Raw genomic sequence first — 23,686 nt, forward strand, 5'->3', positions numbered from 1 at the left:
TGTAAATTTCAATCTTCAGCTGGTACATTTCTGTGGGAAGGTGGAAAACACACAGAGTCTTCCTCACATTAGAGCCATTCTCTCCACAGCAGAATCAATGATTTAAACAGACAGATGGCTTTCATTTGGAGTTGCCCTAACTATCCCTATCCTGATAATGATCAAGTTTGCATCTTCAGGTTGGAAGTCTCTTTTGAATTCCACATCCATATTGCTTACTAATTATTCCAGCCTGATGGCTCACAGAAATCTCAAACTCAGTATCTTCAAAAGCAAATTATTTAACTCCTGCACAAACTAGCGCTTTCCTGCTGTTCCTACCTTTGTTACTAACAATACAGTACACTCTTTGTCCAAACATAAATCAAACCCAGAATTCTGCAATTATCTGAGTATATAAAGAATAGAAGTTTAATGCACTCCAGAGGAGACAGATTTATAAATGGAATAATTACAACACTTTGGTCAGAGAACCAATTACAGAGGCACATATGAAAGCTGCTACATACACAGAAGACTCGAAATGCTTCCCCTCTGTGGGGAGGTAGGGAAGGCTCCCTGAGCAAAGCAGAAGACATTCTAGGTGGAGTGGAAGTAAGGCTTCCCAAGCCAAACAAAGCCAAAACAACCAACCAAAAGCAAAACAAAACAAGCAAAAAACAAGATCTACTAAAGTTCCAAACAACACAATTTAAAAACCACTCTTAGGGAGCTTGGATTGGAGGGGTTGTAGAGCTGGAAGACCATTGAAGATGGTCCAGATGAGAGATGAGGGATTAAACACAGCAATGAACCTGGAGACTGATGTGATGTGAAGGTGAGAGGGTGTCTAGGATGACTCCCTGGTTTCTTTCTTGAGTAAATGCAAGGATCATGAAACCATTAACCACAATGAGGAGAGAAGCAAAGCAGTTTTGTTATGGAAAGATAATGGCTTCAGTTTGGGATATTCTGAACTTGAGGTGTTTATGGGAGTTCCAGGAAGGTACTTCTGGTTTCAAATTTGGAAAGAAAGAACACACTTGATGCTCTCCACCTCCTCCTCCCACTCTTTATTACTTAATACCCATGTCATCCATCCCCAAGTACTGGAAGTTCATTTAGTGCAGGGAACACTTTTTCTTTGGCTTTCTATCTAAGTAACTAGTGGTATAAATACTTTTTTTCCACATGAATATTCAAAGCATCTTTTCTTTTCTCCGCTCAGTGAGAACTGGCTAGACATCCCCCGTACACCTCTTTCCTTCTCTCCCTCTCAATCCCCCACTCTATTGGGTGAAATAAAATGAATGTGAGAAAAGATGTGAATTATACCTGGATAAGTTTGTTATTAAAAAAAGAAAGAAAAGAAATGAAAAAGAAGGAGAGCTCAGAGAATGAGGAGGTGGTTTATTTTATTTATGTGGCGATGGTTGTTGAGGAGTAGAAAGTGAGAAGTAGGAAAAAGGTACCTTTAAATTTTCAGGAAACAGCAGCAAACTGTATAAAGGGCACTCAGAATGTTAGCCATGGGAAGAAAACATTTTTAAGAAGGTTACTAGGTATTAAGAATACCCCCTGAAAAGGCTAGCGTCGGGGAGAAGGCAATTTCCACTTTACCCTCTTGAGTTCTTGCGCCGGACTAAAAACAAAATTGACACATGACAGATTAACAGGAGAAAGAGAAACATATTTTAATTTGTATGCACAGAAGTGTCATAGAAATGGACCTAAGAAGTGGCCAAAGCAGGCAGCTTTTATACTTTTTAGGCAAAGAAACAATAAATTTGTGAGGAATTGACAGGACAAAGAAACTTAGGTTTTGGGTGCTTAATTAGTAAAGAATCTAAACAGAATTTGGGCTTGGGATAGTAAATTAAAGAAGTAACAAGGTTGGTTTATACAGGATCTCGGCCCAAATTCCCTGTCTCTGGCGATAGGGGTGTCCTTCTACCTCCAGATGCAGGAGGGCACCTGTCACAGGAGATTTATTTCCTGCTTTCAGGGAGACAGAAAGGAGGGTTAGAGTGTCCCTCTTGCATTGGCCATTTCTTCAATAACTTTAACTCAAAATAATCACTACGCCATGGTGGCATATTTGGGGATGGCCTGCCCTGAGCCTCAACACTGGAAAAGGTTTGAAGTACTTGAACAGGTTTTCTTTTTTTTGGACTGTGTTTCCTAGAAAGCCCACTCTGCTGGGACTGGACCAGGGTTGGCATAGGCTAAGAACACTAACATGGTAGCTGGCCAGGTAAATGTTTGGGGAATGACTGGATTTGTTTTTGTTTTCAGTTTTATTGAGGTATTATTGACAAAATTGGTGTGCATAAAGTGTACAATGTGATGATTTAATATCTGTATATTTTATGACATGATTATTAGAATTAAGTTAATTAACACATCCATCAACTCATATACTTAAGAAGGCTTGCACCCTTTGACCAGATTTCCCTATTTTCCTACCTCCCAGACCCCCTGGTAACCACATTTTAATCTTCATCAAGATATCTATATAGATCTATAGCTCTATGTATCTATGTATCTATCATCTATCTATCTATGTATCTATCTATCTCTATACCTATATTTTTTAGCTGGCTTCCCCAAAACCGAATAGATGAAAAAATTAACCACAGTTAAATAAATTACTATTACTATTACTTTTCTTGCTATTACTTTCTTTGGAGTGAGTTACATAGAATTGTCTCTATGAACTGCAATTACATTTCCATGCCTGTAATTACAAATCAATGTTGTAATTAGGAATTTGTTTTGTTTATATACACTTGGGGAAGATAGAGATGGATTAAACGATGACATAAGAGAGAAGGAACAGGATTGTTAGAGCAATGTTCTCAAGTAGGTGGGAAGAGGTGGGAATGAATGCCCAAGTGTACAAGCTGAACTTAGCCATGAACAGAAGCAGTTCTTCCACAGTATAGAAGAAATGCCCATGTATAATGTATATGGCACAGATGCAGACAGGTGGGTAGGTGTGGGGAAGCTTGTAGTATTCCTTGATAATTTCTATTTTGTACGTGAAATAGAAAGCTAAGTCAGTAAAGGAAACTAAGGATAAAGGAGGGTGTTTGGGAGGTTTGAGCAGAAAAAAGGAGATATGAAAATATTGCCAGTGAGAAAAGGGAAGTGAATGGACTAAGCAAATAGAGTGAGACTGCTGGGCCTACTTAAGATACTGATCATGGCCTTAAAGTGGAACTCCTGAACTTGGATATGAGTTTTATCTGCAACCACATTCACCTGTGAGTGTGTAGCAGCTGGGAGGGTGGAGAGTTAGATTTAATCAGGGAGTCACTTTGACAAGGAAGCATCAGCTTCCTAATTTTTGTCAGTCCAACAGGTGTAAAGGATATTTTATGATTTTAAAATGCACTTCTCTGGCTTCTTAAAATATACTTTGTAGGCTTTGGGATTCCTTTATTGTAAAATGCCCGGTCATACCCTTTGCCCATTTTTTTCTATTGTGGTTCCTGTCATGTGTAAGAATTCTTTGCACATTCTAGATATTATTCCCTTGTCTGTTTTAGTCATAACTAATGTATTCTTCCAATCTATCGCCTATTATCTTTATTCATGTTGTCCTTTGTTGAATACAAAGCCTGAATTTTAATGTAATTGAATGTATCTTTTAAAATTTTCTTTATGGTATATGCTTTTTGGGTGTTATTTTAAAAATCCTTCTCTACCCCTGGGTCATATAGATGTTCTATATTGTCTTCCATTAACTTATGTCTTTGTCACCACAGGAAGTTTATCCCATCTGGAGGCCACTCTGTACATGATGTTAAGTAGGGAATCAGTTTTGTTTTTCTCTAATAAAGAATCAGTTTTCCTAACGACACCACTAAATAATTTCTTCTTTTTTCAGTGGTGTGTGCTGTCCACAATTTTATCATATATTAAGTTCCATTTCTGCACTGGTCTCTTTCTGAATTTTAAAACTCTTTAGCCTATTTGTCTGTTCTTGTGTAAAAACCATACTAGAAATTCTTGGTAGGCCCAGCACACATTTTAACAAATATACTAATACATGTCCATTATGTTTGAGATCATATTAGGAACACTCACCCTGCTAAATTTGACTCAAGACATCATTTTAGTAGGCCAATAAACATTAAAATTAGAAAAACAAAGAATTACTTACCAAAAAAAACCTCCCAGGAGTCATTCATGCATTTATTCATTTACTCACTCATTTAACAATTATTTATTAGGCATCTACGATGTGCCAGGATTCATGCTGGTTAGTGCCGGGGATACAGGGAGAACCAAAAATGGTCTAGTGCAGTCATGAAAATGTATGGTCTTTGGTGAAAAACAAATATTAATCAAATAATTACTCAAATTTAACATTGTAATTGTGACAAGTGCTCTAAAGAACAGGCAGCTATTTAATGAGGAAGATTTGACCTGATCAGAGAGGGATTTGACCTGGTGGGAGAGAAATAAAAGTTGCTATTTATAGGATGGGCCAGGCCAGAGACAGAAGAAAGTTCCAGGTAAGGGAAGAGCATATACAAAACACCCATGGTAGAAGGAGCCTCTTGAGCACAGATCTGAAAAAGTGCAAATGTGTCTGTGTGTGGCAATATTTAGAAGTCAGGTCGAGCAGAGGAATCCAGGCAACGAGAATGCACAGACCCAGCCAGCAAGGGAAGAAGAAAACAGGAAAACCAGGAGACATGACTGTCAAAGAAGCCAAGGGCAAATATGTTCTAAGTGAAGTGATCTCACAAAACAGTGAGTTTCCTGTCCCTAGGTCCGTTTCAGAATTTAACACATGAATTTTAGTTGGTGATTTTTCATCCTTATAGAACACTCTTTATATATCATTTTGCACTTAACTTGAGATTAGTCTTTTCTTTTACAAAAGGGTCAGCATGAGGTGAATAGCAGGTAGAGAGTACGTGTTCAGCCCAATTGTACTTTCTTAGGCGTTTCCTTCAAGCACATGCCCTTTCTGTTTTGTTCACCACAGCATTCCCAGGGCTGAGAAAATGCCAGAGACATAGTTGACACTGAACAAATACTTGTCAAATTAATTAGTTAGTAAAGCAAATAATTGAAAATTCTGTGGTTTTAAGGATATATTTGTTCATAGCACTCCAGAGCGGCACAGGTCAATGGCATTCTATTGAAGGCAAGAGGAGACACGGTCATGTTCAACACAACTGCCTCAGAATTCATTCATTGGCTTGTTTTTTAATTGAGGGTCTTTTATGTGAAAGTACTTCAATAAGAACTGACTGATTGTTTACTTCACACTCTATCCTTTTATTTATTTCAAAAATATATTTTGTGAATAGTCCCGAGGGATTAACCAAGATGGCGGAGTAGAAGGACGTGCTCTCACTCCCTCTTGCGAGAGCAACAGAATCACAACTGGCTGCTGGACAATCATTGACAGGAAGATCCTGGACTTCACCAAGGAGGATACCCCACGTCCAAGGACACAGGAGAAGCCACAGTGAGACGGTAGGAGGGGCGCAATCAGAGTAAAATCAAATTCCATGACTGCTGGGTGGGTGACTCACAGACTGGCGAACACTTATACCACAGAAGTCCACCCACTGGAGTGAAGGTTCTGAGCCCCACGTCAGGCTTCCCAACCTGGGGGTCCGGCAACGGGAGGAGGAATTCCTAGGGAATCAGACTTTGAAGCCTAGTGGGAATTGATTGCAGGACTTCGACAGGACCGGGGGAAACAGAGACCCCACTCTTGGAGGGCACACACAAAGTAGTGTGTGCATCGGGACCCAGGGGAAGGAACAGTGACCCTGGGGGAGACTGAACCAGACCTACCTGCTGGTGTTGGAGGGTCTCCTGCAGAGGCGGGGGGTGGCTCTGTTTCACCGTGGGGACAAGGACACTGGCAGCAGAGGTTCTGGGAAGTGCTCCTTGGCGTGAGCCCTCCCAGAGTCTGCCATTAATCCCACCAAAGAGCCCAGGTAGGCTCCACTGTTGGGTTGCCTCAGGCAAAACAACCAACAGGGAGGGAACCCAGCCCCACCCATCAACAGTCAAGTGGATTAAAGTTTTACTGAGCTCTGACCGCCACAGCAACAGTCAGCTCTACCCACCACCAGAGCCTCCCATCAAGCCTCTTAGATAGCCTCAACCACCAGAGGGCAGACAGCAGAAGCAAGAAAAACTACAGTCCTGCAGCCTGTGGACCAAAAACCACAGTTACAGAAAGATAGACAAGATGAAAAGGCACAGGGCTATGTATCAGATGAAGGAACAAGAAAAAACCCCAGAAAAACAATGAAATGAAGTGGAGATAGGCAACCTTCCAGAAAAAGAATTCAGAATAATGATAGTGAAGATGATCCAGGACCTCGGAAAAACAATGGACGCAAAGCTCGAGAAGATGCAAGAAATATTTAACAAAGACCTAGAAGAATGAAAGAACAAACAAACAGAGATGAACAATACAATAACTGAAATGTAAAATACACTAGAAGGAACCAATAGCAGAATAACTGAGGCAGAAGAACGGGTAAGTGACCTGGAAGACAGAATGGTGGAATTCACTGCTGCGGAACAGACTAAAGAAAAAAGAATGAAAAGAAATGAAGACAGCCTAAGAGACCTCTGGGACAACATTAAACGCAACAACATTCACATTATAGGGGTCCCAGAAGGAGAAGAGAGAGAGAAAGGACCAGAGAAAATATTTGAAGAGATTATAGTCGAAAACTTCCCTAACATGGGAGAGGAAATAGCCACCCAAGTCCAGGAAGCGCAGAGAGTCCCATACAGAATAAACCCAAGGACAAACACGCCGAGGCACATAGTAATCAAATTGGCAACAACTAAAGACAAAGAAAAGTTATTGAAAGCAGCAAGGGAAAAACGACAAATAACATACAAGGGAACTCCCATAAGGTGAACAGCTGATTTCTCAGCAGAAAATCTGCAAGCCAGAAGGGAGTGGCATGATATACTTAAAGTGATGAAAGGGAAGAACCTACAACCAAGATTACTCTACCCGGCAAGGATCTCATTTAGATTTGATGGAGAAATCAAAAGCTTTACAGACAAGCAAAAGCTAAGAGAATTCAGCACCACCAAACCAGCTCTAAAACAAATGCTAAAGGAACTTCTCTAAGTGGGAAACACAAGAGAAGAAAAGGACCTACAAAAACAAACCCAAAACAATTAAGAAAATGGTCATAGGAACATACATATCAATAATTACCTTAAACGTGAATGGATTAAATGCCCCAACCAAAAGACATAGACTGGCTGAATGGATACAAAAACAAGACCCATATATATGCTGTCTACAGAGACCCACTTTAGACCTAGGGACACATACAGACTGAAAGTGAGGGGATGGAAAAAGATATTCCATGCAAATGGAAATCAAAAGAAAGCTGGAGTAGCTATATTCATATCAGATAAAATAGACTTTAAAATAAAGAATGTTACAAGAGACAAGGAAGGACACTACATAATGATCAAGGGATCAATCCAAGAAGAAGATATAACAATTATAAATATATATGCACCCAACATAGGAACACCTCAATACATAAGGCAACTGCTAACAGCTATAAAAGAGGAAATTGACAGTAACACAATCATAGTGGGGGATTTTAACACCTCACTTACACCAATGGACAGATCATCCAAAATGAAAATAAATAAGGAAACAGAAGCTTTAAATGACACAATAGACCAGATAGATTTAATTGATATATATAGGACATTCCATCCAAAAACAGCAGATTACATGTTCTTCTCAAGTGTGCACGGAACATTCTCCAGGATAAATCACATATTGGGTCACAAATCAAGCCTCAGTAAATTTAAGAAAATTGAAATCATATCAAGCATCTTTTCTGACCACAATGCTATGAGATTAGAAATGAATTACAGGGAAAAAAACGTAAAAAAGACAAACACATGGAGGCTAAACAATACGTTACTAAATAACCAAGAGATCACTGAAGAAATCAAAGAGGAAATCAAAAAATACCTAGAGACAAATGACAATGAAAACACGACGACCCAAAACCTATGGGATGCAGCAAAAGCAGTTCTAAGAGGGAAGTTTATAGCTATACAAGCCTACCTAAAGAAACAAGAAAAATCTCAAGTAAACAATCTAACCTTACACCTAAAGAAACTAGAGAAAGAAGAACAAACAAAACCCAAAGTTAGCAGAAGGAAAGAAATCATAAAGATCAGAGCAGAAATAAATGAAATAGAAACAAAGAAAACAATAGCAAAGATCAATAAAACTAAAAGTTGGTTCTTTGAGAAGATAAACAAAATTGATAAGCCATTAGCCAGACTCATCCAGAAAAAGAGGGAGAGGACTCAAATCAATAAAATTAGAAATGAAAAAGGAGAAGTTACAACAGACACCGCAGAAATACAAAGCATCCTAAGAGACTACTACAAGCAACTTTATGCCAATAGAATGGACAACCTGGAAGAAATGGACAAATTTTTAGAAAGGTATAACCTTCCAAGACTGAACCAGGAAGAAACCGAAAATATGAACAGACCAATCACAAGTAATGAAATTGAAACTGTGATTAAAAATCTTCCAACAAACAAAAGTCCAGGACCAGATGGCTTCACAGGTGAATTCTATGAAACATTTAGAGAAGAGCTAACACCTATCCTTCTCAAACTCTTCCAAAAAACTGCAGAGGAAGGAACACTCCCAAACTCATTCTATGAGGCCACCATCACCCTGATACCAAAACCAGACAAAGACACTACAAAAAAAGAAAATTACAGACCAATATCACTGATGAATATAGATGCAAAAATCCTCAACAAAATACTAGCAAACAGAATCCAACAACACATTAAAAGGATCATACACCACGATCAAGTGGGATTTATCCCAGGGATGCAAGGATTCTTCAATATACGCAAATCAATCAATGTGATACACCATATTAACAAATTGAAGAATAAAAACCATATGATCATCTCAATAGATGCAGAAAAAGCTTTTGACAAACTTCAACACCCATTTATGATAAAAACTCTCCAGGAAGTGGGCATAGAGGGAACCTACCTCAACATAATAAAGGCCATATATGACAAACCTACAGCAAACATCATTCTCAATGGTGAAAAACTGAAAGCATTTCCCCTAAGATCAGGAAGGAGACAAGGATGTCCACTCTCATGACTATTATTCAACATAGTTCTGGAAGTCCTAGCCACGGCAATCAGAGAAGAAAAAGAAATAAAAGGAATACAAATTGGAAAAGAAGAAGTAAAACTGTCACTGTTTGCAGATGACATGATACTATACATAGAGAATCCTAAAACTGCCACCAGAAAACTGCTAGAGCTAATTAATGGATATGGTAAAGTTGCAGGATACAAAATTAATGCACAGAAATCTCTTGCATTCCTATACACTAATGATGAAAAATCTGAAAGGGAAATTATGGAAACACTCTCATTTACCATTGCAACAAAAAGAATAAAATACCTAGGAATAAACCTACTGAGGGAGACAAAAGACCTGTATGCAGGAAACTATAAGACACTGATGAAAGAAATTAAAGATGATACCAACAGATGGAGAGATATACCATGTTCTTGGATTGGAAGAATCAACATTGTGAAAATGAGTATACTACCCAAAGCAATCTACAGATTCAATGCAATCCCTATCAAATTACCAATGGCATTTTTTACGGAGCTAGAACAAATCATCTTAAAATTTGTATGGAGACACAAAAGACCCCGAATAGCCAAAGCATTCTTGAGGGAAAAAAGCGGAGCTGGAGGAATCAGACTCCCTGACTTCAGACTATATTACAAAGCTACAGTAATCAAGACAATATGGTACTGGCACAAAAACAGAAACATAGATCAATGGAACAAGATAGAAAGCCCAGAGATTAACCCACGCACCTATGGTCAACTAATCTATGACAAAGGAGGCAAAGATATACAATGGAGAAAAGACAGTCTTTTCAATAAGTGGTGCTGGGAAAACTGGACAGCTACATGTAAAAGAATGAAATTAGAACACTCCCTAACACCATACACAAAAATAAACTCAAAATGGACTAGAGACCTAAATATAAGACTGGACACTATAAAACTCTTAGAGGAAAACATAGGAAGAACACTCTTTGACATAAATCACAGCAAGATCTTTTTTGATCCACCTCCTGGAGTAATGGAAATCAAAACAAAAATAAACAAATGGGACCTAATGAAACTTCAAAGCTTTTGCACAGCAAAGGAAACCATAAACAAGACGAAAAGACAACCCTCAGAATGGGAGAAAATATTTGCAAACGAATCAACGGACAAAGGATTAATCTCCAAAATATATAAATAGCTCATTCAGCTCAATATTAAAGAAACAAACACCCCAATCCAAAAATGGGCAGAAGACCTAAACAGACATTTCTCCAAAGAAGACATAGAGATGGCCACGAAGCACATGAAAAGATGCTCAACATCACTAATTATTAGAGAAATGCAAATCAAAACTACAATGAGGTATCACTTCACTCCTGTTAGAATGGGCATCATCAGAAAATCTACAAACAACAAATGCCGGAGAGGGTGTGGAGAAAAGGGAACCCTCTTGCACTGTTGGTGCGAATGTAAATTGATACAGCCACTATGGAGAACAATATGGAGGTTCCTTAAAAAACTAAAAATAGAATTACCATATGACCCAGCAATCCCACTCCTGGGCATATACCCAGAGAAAACCATAATTCAAAAAGACACATGCACCCCAATGCTCACTGCAGCACTATTTACAATAGCCAGGTCATGGAAGCAACCTAAATGCCCATCAACAGACGAATGGAGAAAGAAGAAGTGGTACATATATACAATGGAATATTACTCAGCCATAAAAAGGAACGAAATTGAGTCATTTGTTGAGAAGTGGATGGATCTAGAGACTGTCATACACAGTGAAGTAAGTCAGAAAGAGAAAAACAAATATCGTATATTAATGCATGTATGTGGAACCTAGAAAAATGGTACAGGTGAGCCGGTTTGCAGGGCAGAAGTTGAGACACAGATGTAGAGAATGGACATATGGACACCAAAGGGGGAAAACTGCGGTAGGGTGGGGATGGTGGTGTGCTGAATTGGGCGATTGGGATTGACATGTATACACTGATGTGTATAAAATTGATGCCTAATAAGAACCTGCAGTATAAACAAACAAACAAAACAAAACAACTAATACTAAACTTTCATTGGGTTATTTTTATGGAAATATGTTAATATAAATGTTTCAGACATTACATGAAATTTCTAAAAATCTTATATTTGTATTTGTATGGAAATATGTATGGAAATATGTTAATATAAATGTTTCAGACATTACATGAAATTTCTAAAAATCTTATATTTGTATTTGTATGGAAATATGTATGGAAATATGTTAATATAAATGTTTCAGACATTACATGAAATTTCTAAAAATCTTATATTTGTATTTGTATGGAAATATGTATGGAAATATGTTAATATAAATGTTTCAGACATTACATGAAATTTCTAAAAATCTTATATTTGTATTTGTATGGAAATATGTATGGAAATATGTTAATATAAATGTTTCAGACATTACATGAAATTTCTAAAAATCTTATATGTTCTGGTATAATGTTATAAGTAATAATCCTAGTTATTACTTTAAAATGTGTATCTCAGAAATAACTAATTTTCTTGTCAACTGCATTATTATGAACTTTCATCAAATCTTTTACCGTGGTACTTTTTAAGTCTTTTGTCATTTACAGACAGTTCTGGGTGTACTCTGATGATTTTGCAAATATGTTCCTATAAAAGTGTTTCATCTTCAAGAAATTCATGGAAAAGACTCTGACAAGTACAGGTTTCTGGTAACTGACTGTACTGCTGAACTGAATGAATAAGCATTTTCAGAACTCTAATGAAAAACTGATGAACTCATAAAAGTGCTAACAAAAGATCAAGATGAAAAAAAAAAATAATTACATGGGACTGAGTGAACTGATGAGGATGAGTATAATTTTTGTGACTTTCTGTCTGAATTAAAAAAAGAAAAAGAAAAAAAAGAAATATATTTTGAAAGGTAATGGAAGTTGAATTTGATTAGTACACTCTTTTATTGAGGACAATTTTGAAGAGAACTTCAAAGAAATATGGCAGCATTCAAAAATAAATATTTTATTTATCGAACAAGGCAGCACTTAAAAAACTTTTCTCCCATCTTAAAAGAATTCTGATGGTCCTTGCCCTACGAAGCTCACAGTGTAAAATGAGAAATAGAAAAAGTGAACAGAATTTCTATTCAATATGTTAACTGCAATACTAGGAATGCATGCCAAGAGGGCTATGGGAATACAGGGTAGACATTCAATATATGTTTGTTAAATGTTGAAAAAAAATTGATCCCAAATTTTCAGTAAGTACAAAACTAGCGCGAGCTGCGGCATCTCATTTTAGTATTGCATAGTTAATCTTTCTGAATCAGATGAGGTCTGGGGGTCGTGTTGGGGGGAAGGATCCTGAAGGATTTGGGAGTGGTGAGTGAATTAACACTGCGGTTCAGCCCTAGACCAGTACCTGAGGAAAGAGGAAAAACACGAACTAGGCAACTGTCATAAGGATGAAGTAGGGTGGGCGATGAGTGGGCTGTAAAGGTATGGTAGCAGTGGACAGAAGAGGGATACCCATATTAACCAACGTCCATGGAGCTCTTAGAATATGCTAGGTTTTATTCTGCATCATTTAATCTTGTAACAACTCTGAGAGGTAAATAGTCTAATTGTGCTCATTTTATTATGGTTATCTGATGTTTTCCTCTTCACTTTCACCTGTAAAGTAACTAGACAATGTCCTTCAACCTCATTTTTTCCCCCTTAGGTCTGTTTCCTTTGCTTTGAGGTTCCATTCTGTGTCATTGGCCACGCCAAGATAGAGGCACCCTAAAGATCACGTGTCCACATGGACCCTTCTCCCCAGGCTTCAACAGTGGAATCGTGCAGCTCAAAGAGAGCTGTCCCTGTGTACATATCAGTAAGTGGTATTTTTTTGTTGCCATAGTTTCCGGTGTCTGAAATTAGAAAACTGTGAAGCTAGGTTGCAGAGATGTGCCCCAAGTGCCTTGGGTTGCTGTTTGTTCAGTTTCTTAAGGACAACTCTGGTTCTGACTTTCTACTTGGAAAGGAACACCTATTTCCAGCCAACTTCTCAAAAATTAGCCACAAGGAATCTAAGTATTTAATTTTAGATGTGGAAGGTGCCATAGACAGCATCTAGTATTAACTTTAATTATCTTACTTAACAAACAGGAGTGCTGAGCGCTAAGGTTACATGAGCGGCCCAAGACATAAAGGAACTTGGTCCTGACTTTTGGTCCGGTGCACCCTTTACTATAGCAGAATGGAAAACCAGTTCAAGTCAGCAACATCATCTTCACAGCCAAAAGACATACTTAAAAATTTCATCTTCCCATATTTCATTGTCTCTTCAAATTTATACCTGTTGTTTCAAGATTGTAGTATAGAAGAATCTATTTCAGAAGCCATATAGTCTAATTTAAATCTATTAAATTAATTGGGCCCCTTGTTTAGAGTTTATATTTCATTTCTTTGTTTAAAAAAATCACAATGAAACAAACAAATCACCATCTTAGTAGCCTCAATCAGTTACGTAATGTGAAAGATGAAAATAAATATCTAAGGCGAATTCTTTTCAAATTGCTCTTCTCCCCTTTTCTGGAATGTGGAAAAACATGAGCTACCCTTAGGCATTAAAGGTTGAGGGGTAGGCAAGAGTTTGGAAATGTCCTATTGTCAAGGGCTATAACGACAGCCTGAGTAGATTTCTTAAACCTGAAACTAGCTTGCTTCTCTTCCTCTGGAAAGCTCCACGCTAGAGATCATGATATCTTCATTAATAGGATGAGGTGTGTTTATGAAAGCATTGTTGGAAAAAACATGAGGGTTAAAAAATTATGGAAACAGAAGGATGTCAACCATAGTCTCATGCTGATGACCCAGGCTTATTTTACAAGCAAAAGTTCAAAGGTTTTATATGTATGGAGACAACAGGACAGCTCATTATGTGTCATTCAGTAATAAAATAGAGCATGGGACTAATACATAGCACGGAACGCAGATACTGTTTGATAATACTTTTGAATTTAAGTATATGGTCAATATTATAATAATTTTGGCTCTGTGTATAATGGTATTAGGATTGTACATGTTTTCAAGAGCTGAAATGTATCATGGCTGGCTTTTCAAACAAGATTTCTCCACACATCCCTGGGGAGACAAACCAAATGAAATGGAACAGACAAGTTTCTCCTTTGTGGTCAGAATTCCCTGGTTTAAGCCGTAATTGAAAAGAGGTGCAGGAGGATGAGTCAGAATGCCCTGTCATTGCTTTCGGAAGAGCTGCAAGCATACCTCTTTTATATTTTAATCTTCCAGGTTAAGTACTCCTATAATTCACCTAGTTTAAGTATACTTCAAACCAAAACATACATTTTATCCTATTCTTTTTCTTCTCTGACCACGAACTCTGGTTTTATGGTGGGAAGGGAAGAGAGAAATCTCAGACGTCCAGGAGTCCAATTTAGGAGGTAAGTTACAAGAAGGTCAGTGGCTGGCTTTAACTGTGACAAAGGAGGGTCTTGGAGGAAATCAGTAGGCCCACATTTAACCAACGTCTACAAGATGTATTTTCCGTAGTAACTCACCCTTGATGCCTGGATTCCCTTATTTTAATTGATTAATTATTGTAATTTCCTTGTATCATTGCTATACTGGCCATGCCATTTCTGTTAAAAAAAAAAAAAAAAAAGACAAACAACAACAACCAAACAAGACCCCAAGAAAGGTGTGCCACACATGAAAACTCTGTCTGAATTGCACTTGGATGTCTGCAGTAAATTAACTCCAGCAAAGAGTGTATAAAACAGTCTACCTGGGGTCAACCCTCTAATAGGCGGGCCTTAGTTAGCTGTGACACAAAACGCGACCTCTCCAGCTCCCAGGCGGCCTTTGCGGGTCTGAAACTGGCCGCTGCGCACGGGGCGGAGTCGGGGCCGGGAGCGCGCCCCCTCCTGCGGCAGGACGCGCTTGGGGACTGAGTCTCTGTACAGTCAGGGCTTCTGCTGGGCAGGGCCAGCTGTTAATCCTCAAGGCGGATACCGGGGCGGTAGGCAGATGGGGCATGTGGGTGGCGTCCGTCGGTGAGAAACACCTAGCGCAGTAAAAGGGTGGCGGCGAGAGGGAGTTCCCACGTTGCGTTCTTCCAGAAATGAAGACTTAAGAAAATACCAAGGAGGGGCCAATCGGTGTCTTTCGGACGCGCCTGAAACCCCACCCTCGGTCAGAGGAAAAGCCCCTGGGGTGAGACGCAGGAGCTTCAGAAAAACCGAGAAGAAAAGCAGCCCCCTCCGCGCGCCAAGGTCTCTGCCTCTCACTTCTGCGCGGCCGGCCCAGCCTGCGCCTGGCCCGCGGCCCTTCGCCCGGCTGCGCCTTCCCACCCCGGCCTTCCGGGTGCCTCGGCCGGCGACCTGCCTCCGAGTCCTCCCATGGCGGCAGCGCGACCCACAGGCTCCGCGAGCGGAGCCCTTTGCCGGCAACTCCTGCTGACCCTCACGGTGAGTGGCTGCCCGGATCCCGGTCCCGAGTGGGCGCACGGACCGATGGGGGAGGGAGGGGAAACTTTGGGAGCGGGGGGTCGGTGATGGCGGCGGCCCATGCGGAGGGTTCTTGGGCCTGGGGCTGGCTGGAAAAAGTGCCGTAGGCTGGGGGGCGGGCAGACAGAGGATACCGAGCTGGGCGCCGCGATCCCGCAGGGGAGGAGAAGGGTGTCTCTGGTAGATATGATCAGCGCAGGCAGATGAGCGGCTGCAAACGCCCATCCCAAACCGTGGCCTCTGGGTACAAGCCGGCGAGCGCCGCGCGCCCCGCGCTGCTCCTCTGCGCCTCGCGCACCTCCCCGGGCGGGGCAGTCCATTCGACCTCAGTGGCGGGCTCCGGCCGCGGACGAGTGGAGCCGCTGGGCGGATGCGACCGAAGTCGCAGGTCCCTGGGTGAAAGGACTAGGCGCCTTTTGGGGGACTGATCTTAGTGTGTGAGTGAAGGGGGTAGGGAAGAGCTGGAGCGGGGGCAGTCTCCACTCCCTGCGCCTAAAGATAGTAGATGGGCCAGCCCTCGGTGGTCCTTGGTACGGTTTCCATTGTTTGTCAGCACGTGAGACTTCATTCCCCTTAAACTTCGGGGAAGTGGCTTTCCCGATCTCTCGCCTCGGAGGCATACAGAGTCTCCCCGCTCCCCCATCCCCGCCAAGCCCTCCAGCTCTAGTTTCCTTCCCGCTTTAAAGAACCCAATAGCAAAGACCCCAAAGCTGGGAGGGAAAAAGGAGGTGGCCTTATTCGGAAGGGATAGCCCCCGTCCCTGGCAGGAAAGACTGAAATCTCTTTGGGGGACCTCAAGGCATAGGAATCCAGTGCGGGGGGAGCAGCCCCTGGGAGAGTGTGGGATCAGAGGTTCCACAGACTGGGCTTCCTGGGTCCCTTGGAAGGACAAAATTTACATAGAACAAGTACAGAGGGCTAAGCGGGTAGTGTCCTTTCACGTTGAGCCGCAGGCGTTAGGGCTGAAGGACAAGGGGACGAACCTGGAGAACAGACAGCGGGAGGATTCCTTGTGGAAGGGGTGCAACTGGCGGCGGGAAATATCCGTGTAATTTCCCTTACTCTACCGCTCTCATTTTACAACGAAATCCTGAAATGTTTAACTAATGAAATTGTAGTTGTTACTATTATTAGAATGCCTTTCCCATGGAACTCCAGGGACTTCAAACCCTTAACTAAATTCCCGGGGCACATTAATAACATACAAAGGGCCGGGTGCACAGCAATTAATCGTTCACAGCTGAGAAAATCAAGAAGGGAGTAAATAACGGTCGTGAAATATGTCCTTGATGACAAAAGGAACGGATTTTGGTTAGATTCTTTTTTTTTAATTTTTTTTTTTAATTAAAAAAAATTTTTTTTAATGATATTCTTGTGTGCTTACATTCTTTTTATGTATGTATGTATGTATGTATGTATGTATGTATGGCTGTGTTGGGTCTTCGTTTCTGTGCGAGGGCTTTCTCTAGTTGTGGCAAGCGGGGGCCACTCTTGATCGCGGTGCGTGGGTCTCTCACTATCGCGGCCTCTCTTGTTACGGAGCACAGGCTCCAGACGCGCAGCCTCAGTAATTGTGGCTCACGGGCCGAGTTGCTCCGCGGCATGTGGGATCCTCCCAGACCAGGGCTCGAACCCGCGTCCCCTGAATTGGCAGGCAGATTCTCAACCACTGCGCCACCAGGGAAGCCCTTGGTTAGATTCTTAATAAAGTTGACACTTTTTCTTTTTTTTTTTTGACACTTCTTTTTAAACATTGCCCCTGAAGGAAAAGGCATGATTAGGCGCAGGCCATAAATAGCTTTGCTCTTATATACGGACACACAGAACTTTCTGTGTGTTCTCAGTTCCTTTTTAGAAGAAAGCAGATATAAGGGAATAAACTAAAGTTGAATACTCCTCATTCTTTGGCCTTCCTCATCTTCTAAAGCTGGATAGGCCAGAAGTGGGGTGGCTGTGGCTACTACCCCCCTCATCCTACTGCATTCTGGCTGGAAGGCTTGCTGGGTCTTAAGCTGTTCCGATGCTCATGTGCATGTCTGTGCAAAGTCCTGCTAGCCTCACATGCTTGCTGTGGTTGTGGGCCTCATGTGTGATAGACGTGTAAAGAAGAGTAGGAACGTTACTAAATAAAAAAATGGCTTGGGGGACACCCCTTACATTTCCTCTTCCCCATGCACCCAAGTAATCCTTCACGCTTCTGTGAATCAGCTTCTCCCAACTTCCTCATCTTGCCTCACCTCACACGTTTGGTAACCACTTGAACGCTGCCTCTACCTAAACACCTAATGAAGGTTCTGTCTCTCTAAGGTCATCAGGGATCTCCACTGCTAAATCGAAATCATTCCTTATACAGTTCCATCTTGTAGTTGAAGCTCTTCTAAATCAAGAAGTCCAGCATGAACATGGACCTGAAAAACCATAAAATAATAAAAATGTCCCATAAAATATTTCAGCCTTACTCATAATAAGGAAAGATGAATTTAAAACTGCATTGGTTTTAAAGCAATTATACTCTAATAAAGATGTTAAAGGAAAAAAGAAAAAAAAGGTCCATATCAAAAAAAAATCTTTAAAAGAACAAATAAATAAATAATTTTAAAAAATGGTATTACAAAAAAAAAAAAGAAATGCATTGAAATGTCATTTCTCATTTGGCAAACATCCAAAAGTTTGACAACAGGCTCTGTAGGCAAGAATATGGAGAAATAGAAACTCATAAATGGCTGGTGAGTGTAACAAAAAGTTACAACCCCTATGGTCTATATACAGTTGTAACAAATGTAAATAGAAACTTTTACTTCTTCCTTTCCAATTTATATGCATCTACTCTCTTTTCGTCTATTCATATACCAATTACTGCATTGTTTTAATTATTGAGACTGCATAAGACCTTTCAGTATCTGCTAAAGCTAATATCCTTTCATTGCTTTTCTTTTTCATAATTTTTCTATCTTTAATTGTTTATTTTTCCTTGTTACGTTTTATATCAGCTTGTCTAGTTCTAGAAAAAATATTGATGGGATTTTTATTGGGATCATAAACTTTATAATTTAACTTAGTATAAATTGATATATTTATGTTGTTGATTTTTTACTATCCAAAATAATAATATATATTTCTTTTGTTCAAGTCTGCTTTTGTGTCCTTCAGAAATATTTTCAGGTTTTTCTCAAATAAACTTTACATGTTTCTTGTTAAGTTTACTTTTTGGTATTCTAATTTTTTATCACTTTTGAAAATGATTTCTTCTTTTCCATTATATTGTTTAACAGATTTTGTTTATGTGTATGATGACTAATGATTTCTGTATTTTAATAGTTGTTTCTGCTCCCTTATGAAATTTTCTTATTGTTTTGTGGTTAATTTCCTTGGGTTTTCCAGATAAATAGTCATATCAAATGCAAATAGTGTTTTTTTTTAACCTCTTTCTTTTCAATTCATATGCCATCTAATATCATTCTCTTGCCTAATATACTTTAATATAATGTTAGCTATAGATGATGACCCTTAGGAAGTCTATCTTGTTTCTGAGGTTAGTGAGGCTACTGCTAGTGCTTTTCCATTGATGATGTCATTATAATATAAAATAAAATTATATTGAAGTAGCACTTATCAATTCCTATTGGGGGCACTTTTTAAAAAAATTTAAGAATGGCTATTGAATTTGGTCGCATGGTTTTCAGCACCTATGGTGCTGATCACACGCCAGGGCTTCTTTAAACTAATTAGCGGCTTGAGTTTCCTAGAACAAATGAGTGATGTGAATGTGTATCACAAATCCGTGTGAGGACCAGTTTACTTCTAGCTCACTCTTACAGTGAAGGTTTTGCATTTGGGGATCCAGATTAATGTGGGCAGATCTTCTCTTAGATCTTAGGCAGATCTGTGCTTTGATTTCACTCCGCTCTCTTGAGGCCAAAAAGCCAGAATCTAATCTTTTCAGATTAGAAGTTGTTTCTGGTGACGACTGTGTTCCAGCTTTATCCTCAGTTTTTGCCTAGTTAGATGTTTTAGGATGGTTTAAAAACATGTATCCATCATTTTTAGTTTTGGCCTGGAGGTTGGACTGAACGCCCTAGGTCCCATTATTGGAAATGAAAATTGTTCCCCTAATTCATTCGTCACACTGGTCAGAGTTAACCTTATTCAAATAGAAAGCTGCTTATGTAATTTATCTGCTTAAAACAAATCTTTGGTTTCTTATTATCTTTAGGAAAAAAGATCTATGTGTGTACTTTGTTAAGGCTGTTCAGGACCTGTCCCACACCTACTTCTGTGAATCCATTTTAAACTCCTGTCTCTCTTGTGCTCTATGCATCAACCATCACAAATTACATTTTCAAGTCTGTCATCTCTGGGCCTTTGCATATGCAGTTCCTATGTTTGCAGCATACAAGCTCTGCCTCCCTGTGACATGGCTAACTCGTTGCCCCTCTTCACCTGGCTCTTAGAGGAGGCTGGTTCCTAGTGCTCTCCCAAAGCGTCCTGTACTTCCCTGTCATAGCTTTTCCTCCATTATTGAAATTACAAATAAGTCTTATCCTTGAATTGAATGTTTCATGAGAATCCTTTTTACTGCTCTGTGTCTGGTACATATTAGAACATTCAGTAAGTATTTGTTGAATGCATGAATGACTGGATGTCCAGGATACTGTTATCTGAAATATTGTCTTAATTCGGCCACTTCTCACCTTTTCCATCGTTTTTTACCTTAGTCCAAGTCACCACCTCTCCTCTCAGATAGATTCCTCCCGATGGGTCTCCTTGCTTCCACTCTATCTTCCCCGTAGTCTGTTCTCACATGGCCACCGGAATGAGTCTGTGTAAAAGCTCACCACGTGATTGCCACTCCACAGTGTCTAAACCTACTGTGCTTCTCTTTGCCCTCAGAATAAAATTTGCACTCCTTACTGTGGCCTTTTAGACCCTACATGATATGCCTATGATTGTCTCTTCACTATCATGTCCTGTCACTCTTCCCTCACTGTGTTAACTGCTACGGCCTTCTTTTTGTTCCTTCAACACACCAGGTGAAGTCCCTTCCCAGGGCCTTTGGCCCGGCTTTTCGCTCCACCCGGAAGACTCTTCCCCAGTTAGTGAACTGGTTTGCATCCTGGTTTCAAGTTTCTGGTCTTTATCACCCTCTCTTCCTGTTTGATTTTTCTTGTAACACTTACTCTTGGCATTGTGTGACCATTGTGCATTTGTGTATTTACTTTTTGTCTCTTAGTGTAAAATAATTTCTGTGAGGTCGAGTTCTCTTTGTTCACTGTAGTAGCCTTTGAACACTTCCTGGCACCTCGGCAGAAACCAAGAAATGTTGATTGAATGAATCAGTGGGTGTATGCCTTCTGTCACCTTGAGCTGGACTCTTCACATGTCTGATTCTACTCCTATTCTCTCTGGGCTATGCAACCAGTGACAATTCTTTTCATCTTTTTATTTCTAATTCAAGTACAGTCTCTTTGTTACGTCCATCTCTGAGTTCCAAATGAAATGTAATCTCTGCCATGCTTGGTCCTTCGTACATAATTTAAATTAGATACTTAAAGGGTCTTTAGTGCATTTTGGAAATAAAAATTTTCATCCAAATTTTGATGATTTTAATTTATGTTTATAGACTTTTAAATAACAGTGTAGGGACTTCCCTGGCGGTCCAGCGGTTAAGACTCCGAGCTTCCACTGCAGGGAGTACGGGTTCGATCCCTGGTGGGGGAACTAAGATCCTGCAGGCCGCGCGGTGCAGCCAAAAAAAATAAAAGTTGAAATAACAGTGTAAATGCTGGTTAGCTGTTTTGCTTTTGGTCAAAAACCTTTGCAAAAAACTGTGACACTTTCAGAAGCATCCATTATAAAGTTTCAGAGAGAACAGAATTTATTTTCAGTGTGATCAAATATATATTGTATTGGAATTGGTTCAGCAAATCAGTAAATCAGTTAAATTTTTTAAGTGAAATAGTTTTAACACTGACCTTAATTCTCATTATTGAGAACTTCAAAATAAGTTCATATTTCAAAGTCGTGTGCTTATATGCGTGGGGTCATATGTAAATACTTTTTAAGTCACTCCATGGCAATGAGTCAGTGCTTCTCTTTAAAAGCATCGGAATTTTCTTTAGGATATTTTTGATTTGGTACCAAAACTCATAGACAGTTGACAGTTAATTGAAACAACTTGCTGGATCATTAAATTTGTTTTTGTTTCTCTTTCCTTTTACATACCTGTGCTGCCTTCCTAATAGTTTCCAGTGCTTTCCCACAAAAGGGTGTCGTTGGTTTCTCAATATATCCACTAAGTTAGTGAAGTTATTATTAACTTCATTTTACAGACTAGGAAACAAAGCCCAAGAGGATAAGCAATTCTCTGAGTTTACATGTTTTGTGAGGGAGGGAGCCATGGCTCTTAGTCTGTTGTTTTTATTCTTCTATGCAGTTTTTTTCTGAATTCTTAATCCAGTGTATGCTTTTTATTTTATTTTGCTAATTATATAAACAGATTTATAATTATACAAATTTGTATAAACTGTGTACACATGAAAAGACTCTTTTTAATGTATAATACTGATTTTTTTAGATCTTAACATTTGCCTGTGATGCCTGCAAAACAGTGATACTACATGTTCCCTCCAAACTAGATGCTGGAAAATTTATTGGTAGAGGTAAGAAACTGCCAAAGTATGTAATAAATCCTAATTTGGTATGATCTTGTAAAATTAGTGTAATCTTTAAGAGGATAACTGTATTGGAACTAATAGTTAAAACTAATACAGTACATTCCAATACTTTTTTTTTAATATATATGGTGTCGATCCAATGAACGGAATATTGTACTTTATTGAAAAACATGATTATATAAAGTAGTTAAAATTGTTTAGTTTGAGTAATGAAGTAATTACTAATATTTACATTAGATGAAGGATATGGTATTTGTTATAACACATGTCTATGAAATTGAGAAATAGTATTGAAACTATTTCTTGAGTTTAAAGGTGTTGTTTTTGGATTTTCATCCTAAAATATTTTGGCATCTTATGACATTTACTTCCACATATTTTTTTTTATCAATTATTTTTTTCATATAACTCAAATGTATACCAAAAGATCAGATCAATGAAGATACAGAATACGATGACTATTTAACAACAGATGCAAAGAGTTCAGTAATAATTTAATGTAATAACTGCCAGTTTTAATCTCTAGATTCTGTTTAACTTATTTTAAGTGTTCTCATGTATTGCTCTGTGGCTAGTTTCAGTTAATAAAGAAAAACTTTTCTGGTGTGAGTTTAATATTCAAACTGTAGAGTTCACATGCTTTTATTTCAGAACAAATGTCTCTTCTTTAAAAGGCTGTGAAGTAGGTATCAGAAGTGATGGATACGTTTAGTTAAGCACAACTTAATTAAGCGTATAGTTTCATATGCCCTTTTAAAAATGCAAAACTTACAAGTGTCAGTGTAATTAAAGTTTTTGACTGCCCCACCTCAAATACATAGCTTACTGTTAAAGCTATATATTGCTTTGTTTTACGTAACAAGTGATTGCTCTGTACATTTTCTACAGTTAACCTGAAGGAGTGCTTTAAATCTGCAAATCTAATTCATTCAAGTGATCCTGATTTCCAAATTTTAGAAGATGGTTCAGTCTATACAACAAATGCCATTCTTTTGTCCTCAGCGAAGAGATCTTTTACCCTATTACTTTCCAACACAGAGACCCAAGAAGAGAAGAAAATACTTGTCCTTTTAGAGCAACAAACAAAGGTATACCAAAGTATAAAAATGAAGTATGATGAACTGTTTTCTTCAGGTGTAACTAACATGACCAGGGAAGATGTGAATCAGAAAAGATACGGGATAATTTAGCTTGAAGAAGAATAAAAGCCATGACTCAAGTTAACAGTGTTGAAATGGAAAAGCGTTGTTCAACATAGGTTATCACAGATTATAATTTCTTTTTATTTGGGACATAAAAGGAGAAATTGGGATATGGGACAGCATGAGAACTTGAGATTAGACAC

The 23,686-nt window shown here is 39.1% G+C and overlaps 2 protein-coding genes across 5 annotated transcripts in view; one reads left to right on the plus strand and one right to left on the minus strand.

Moving 5' to 3' along the window:
* The window catches only part of LOC309639137 (desmoglein-1-like), an 888,370-nt gene that overhangs the window by 226,448 nt on the left and 638,236 nt on the right, over positions 1-23,686 (minus strand). The window lies entirely within an intron of this gene.
* LOC309639142 (desmocollin-2-like) overlaps positions 14,839-23,686 on the plus strand; it is a 98,106-nt gene continuing 89,258 nt past the window's right edge. The window contains exons 1-3 of one of the 4 annotated variants that reach the window (XR_014251496.1): positions 14,839-15,628; positions 22,242-22,326; positions 23,230-23,429. Coding sequence is in view for 3 of the 4 variants with exons in the window: in XM_082416010.1 (XP_082272136.1) it covers positions 15,560-15,628; positions 22,242-22,326; positions 23,230-23,429 (354 nt within the window). In the remaining variant the exon portion in view is untranslated. The remainder of the gene's footprint in view (positions 15,629-22,241; positions 22,327-23,229; positions 23,430-23,686) is intronic. The other 3 variants (XM_082416010.1, XM_082416009.1, XM_082416008.1) reach the window with 3 other exon arrangements.

This window comes from Balaenoptera physalus (genome assembly GCF_965194825.1).
Source record: "Balaenoptera physalus genome assembly, chromosome: 12".
NCBI lineage: Eukaryota > Metazoa > Chordata > Mammalia > Artiodactyla > Balaenopteridae > Balaenoptera > Balaenoptera physalus.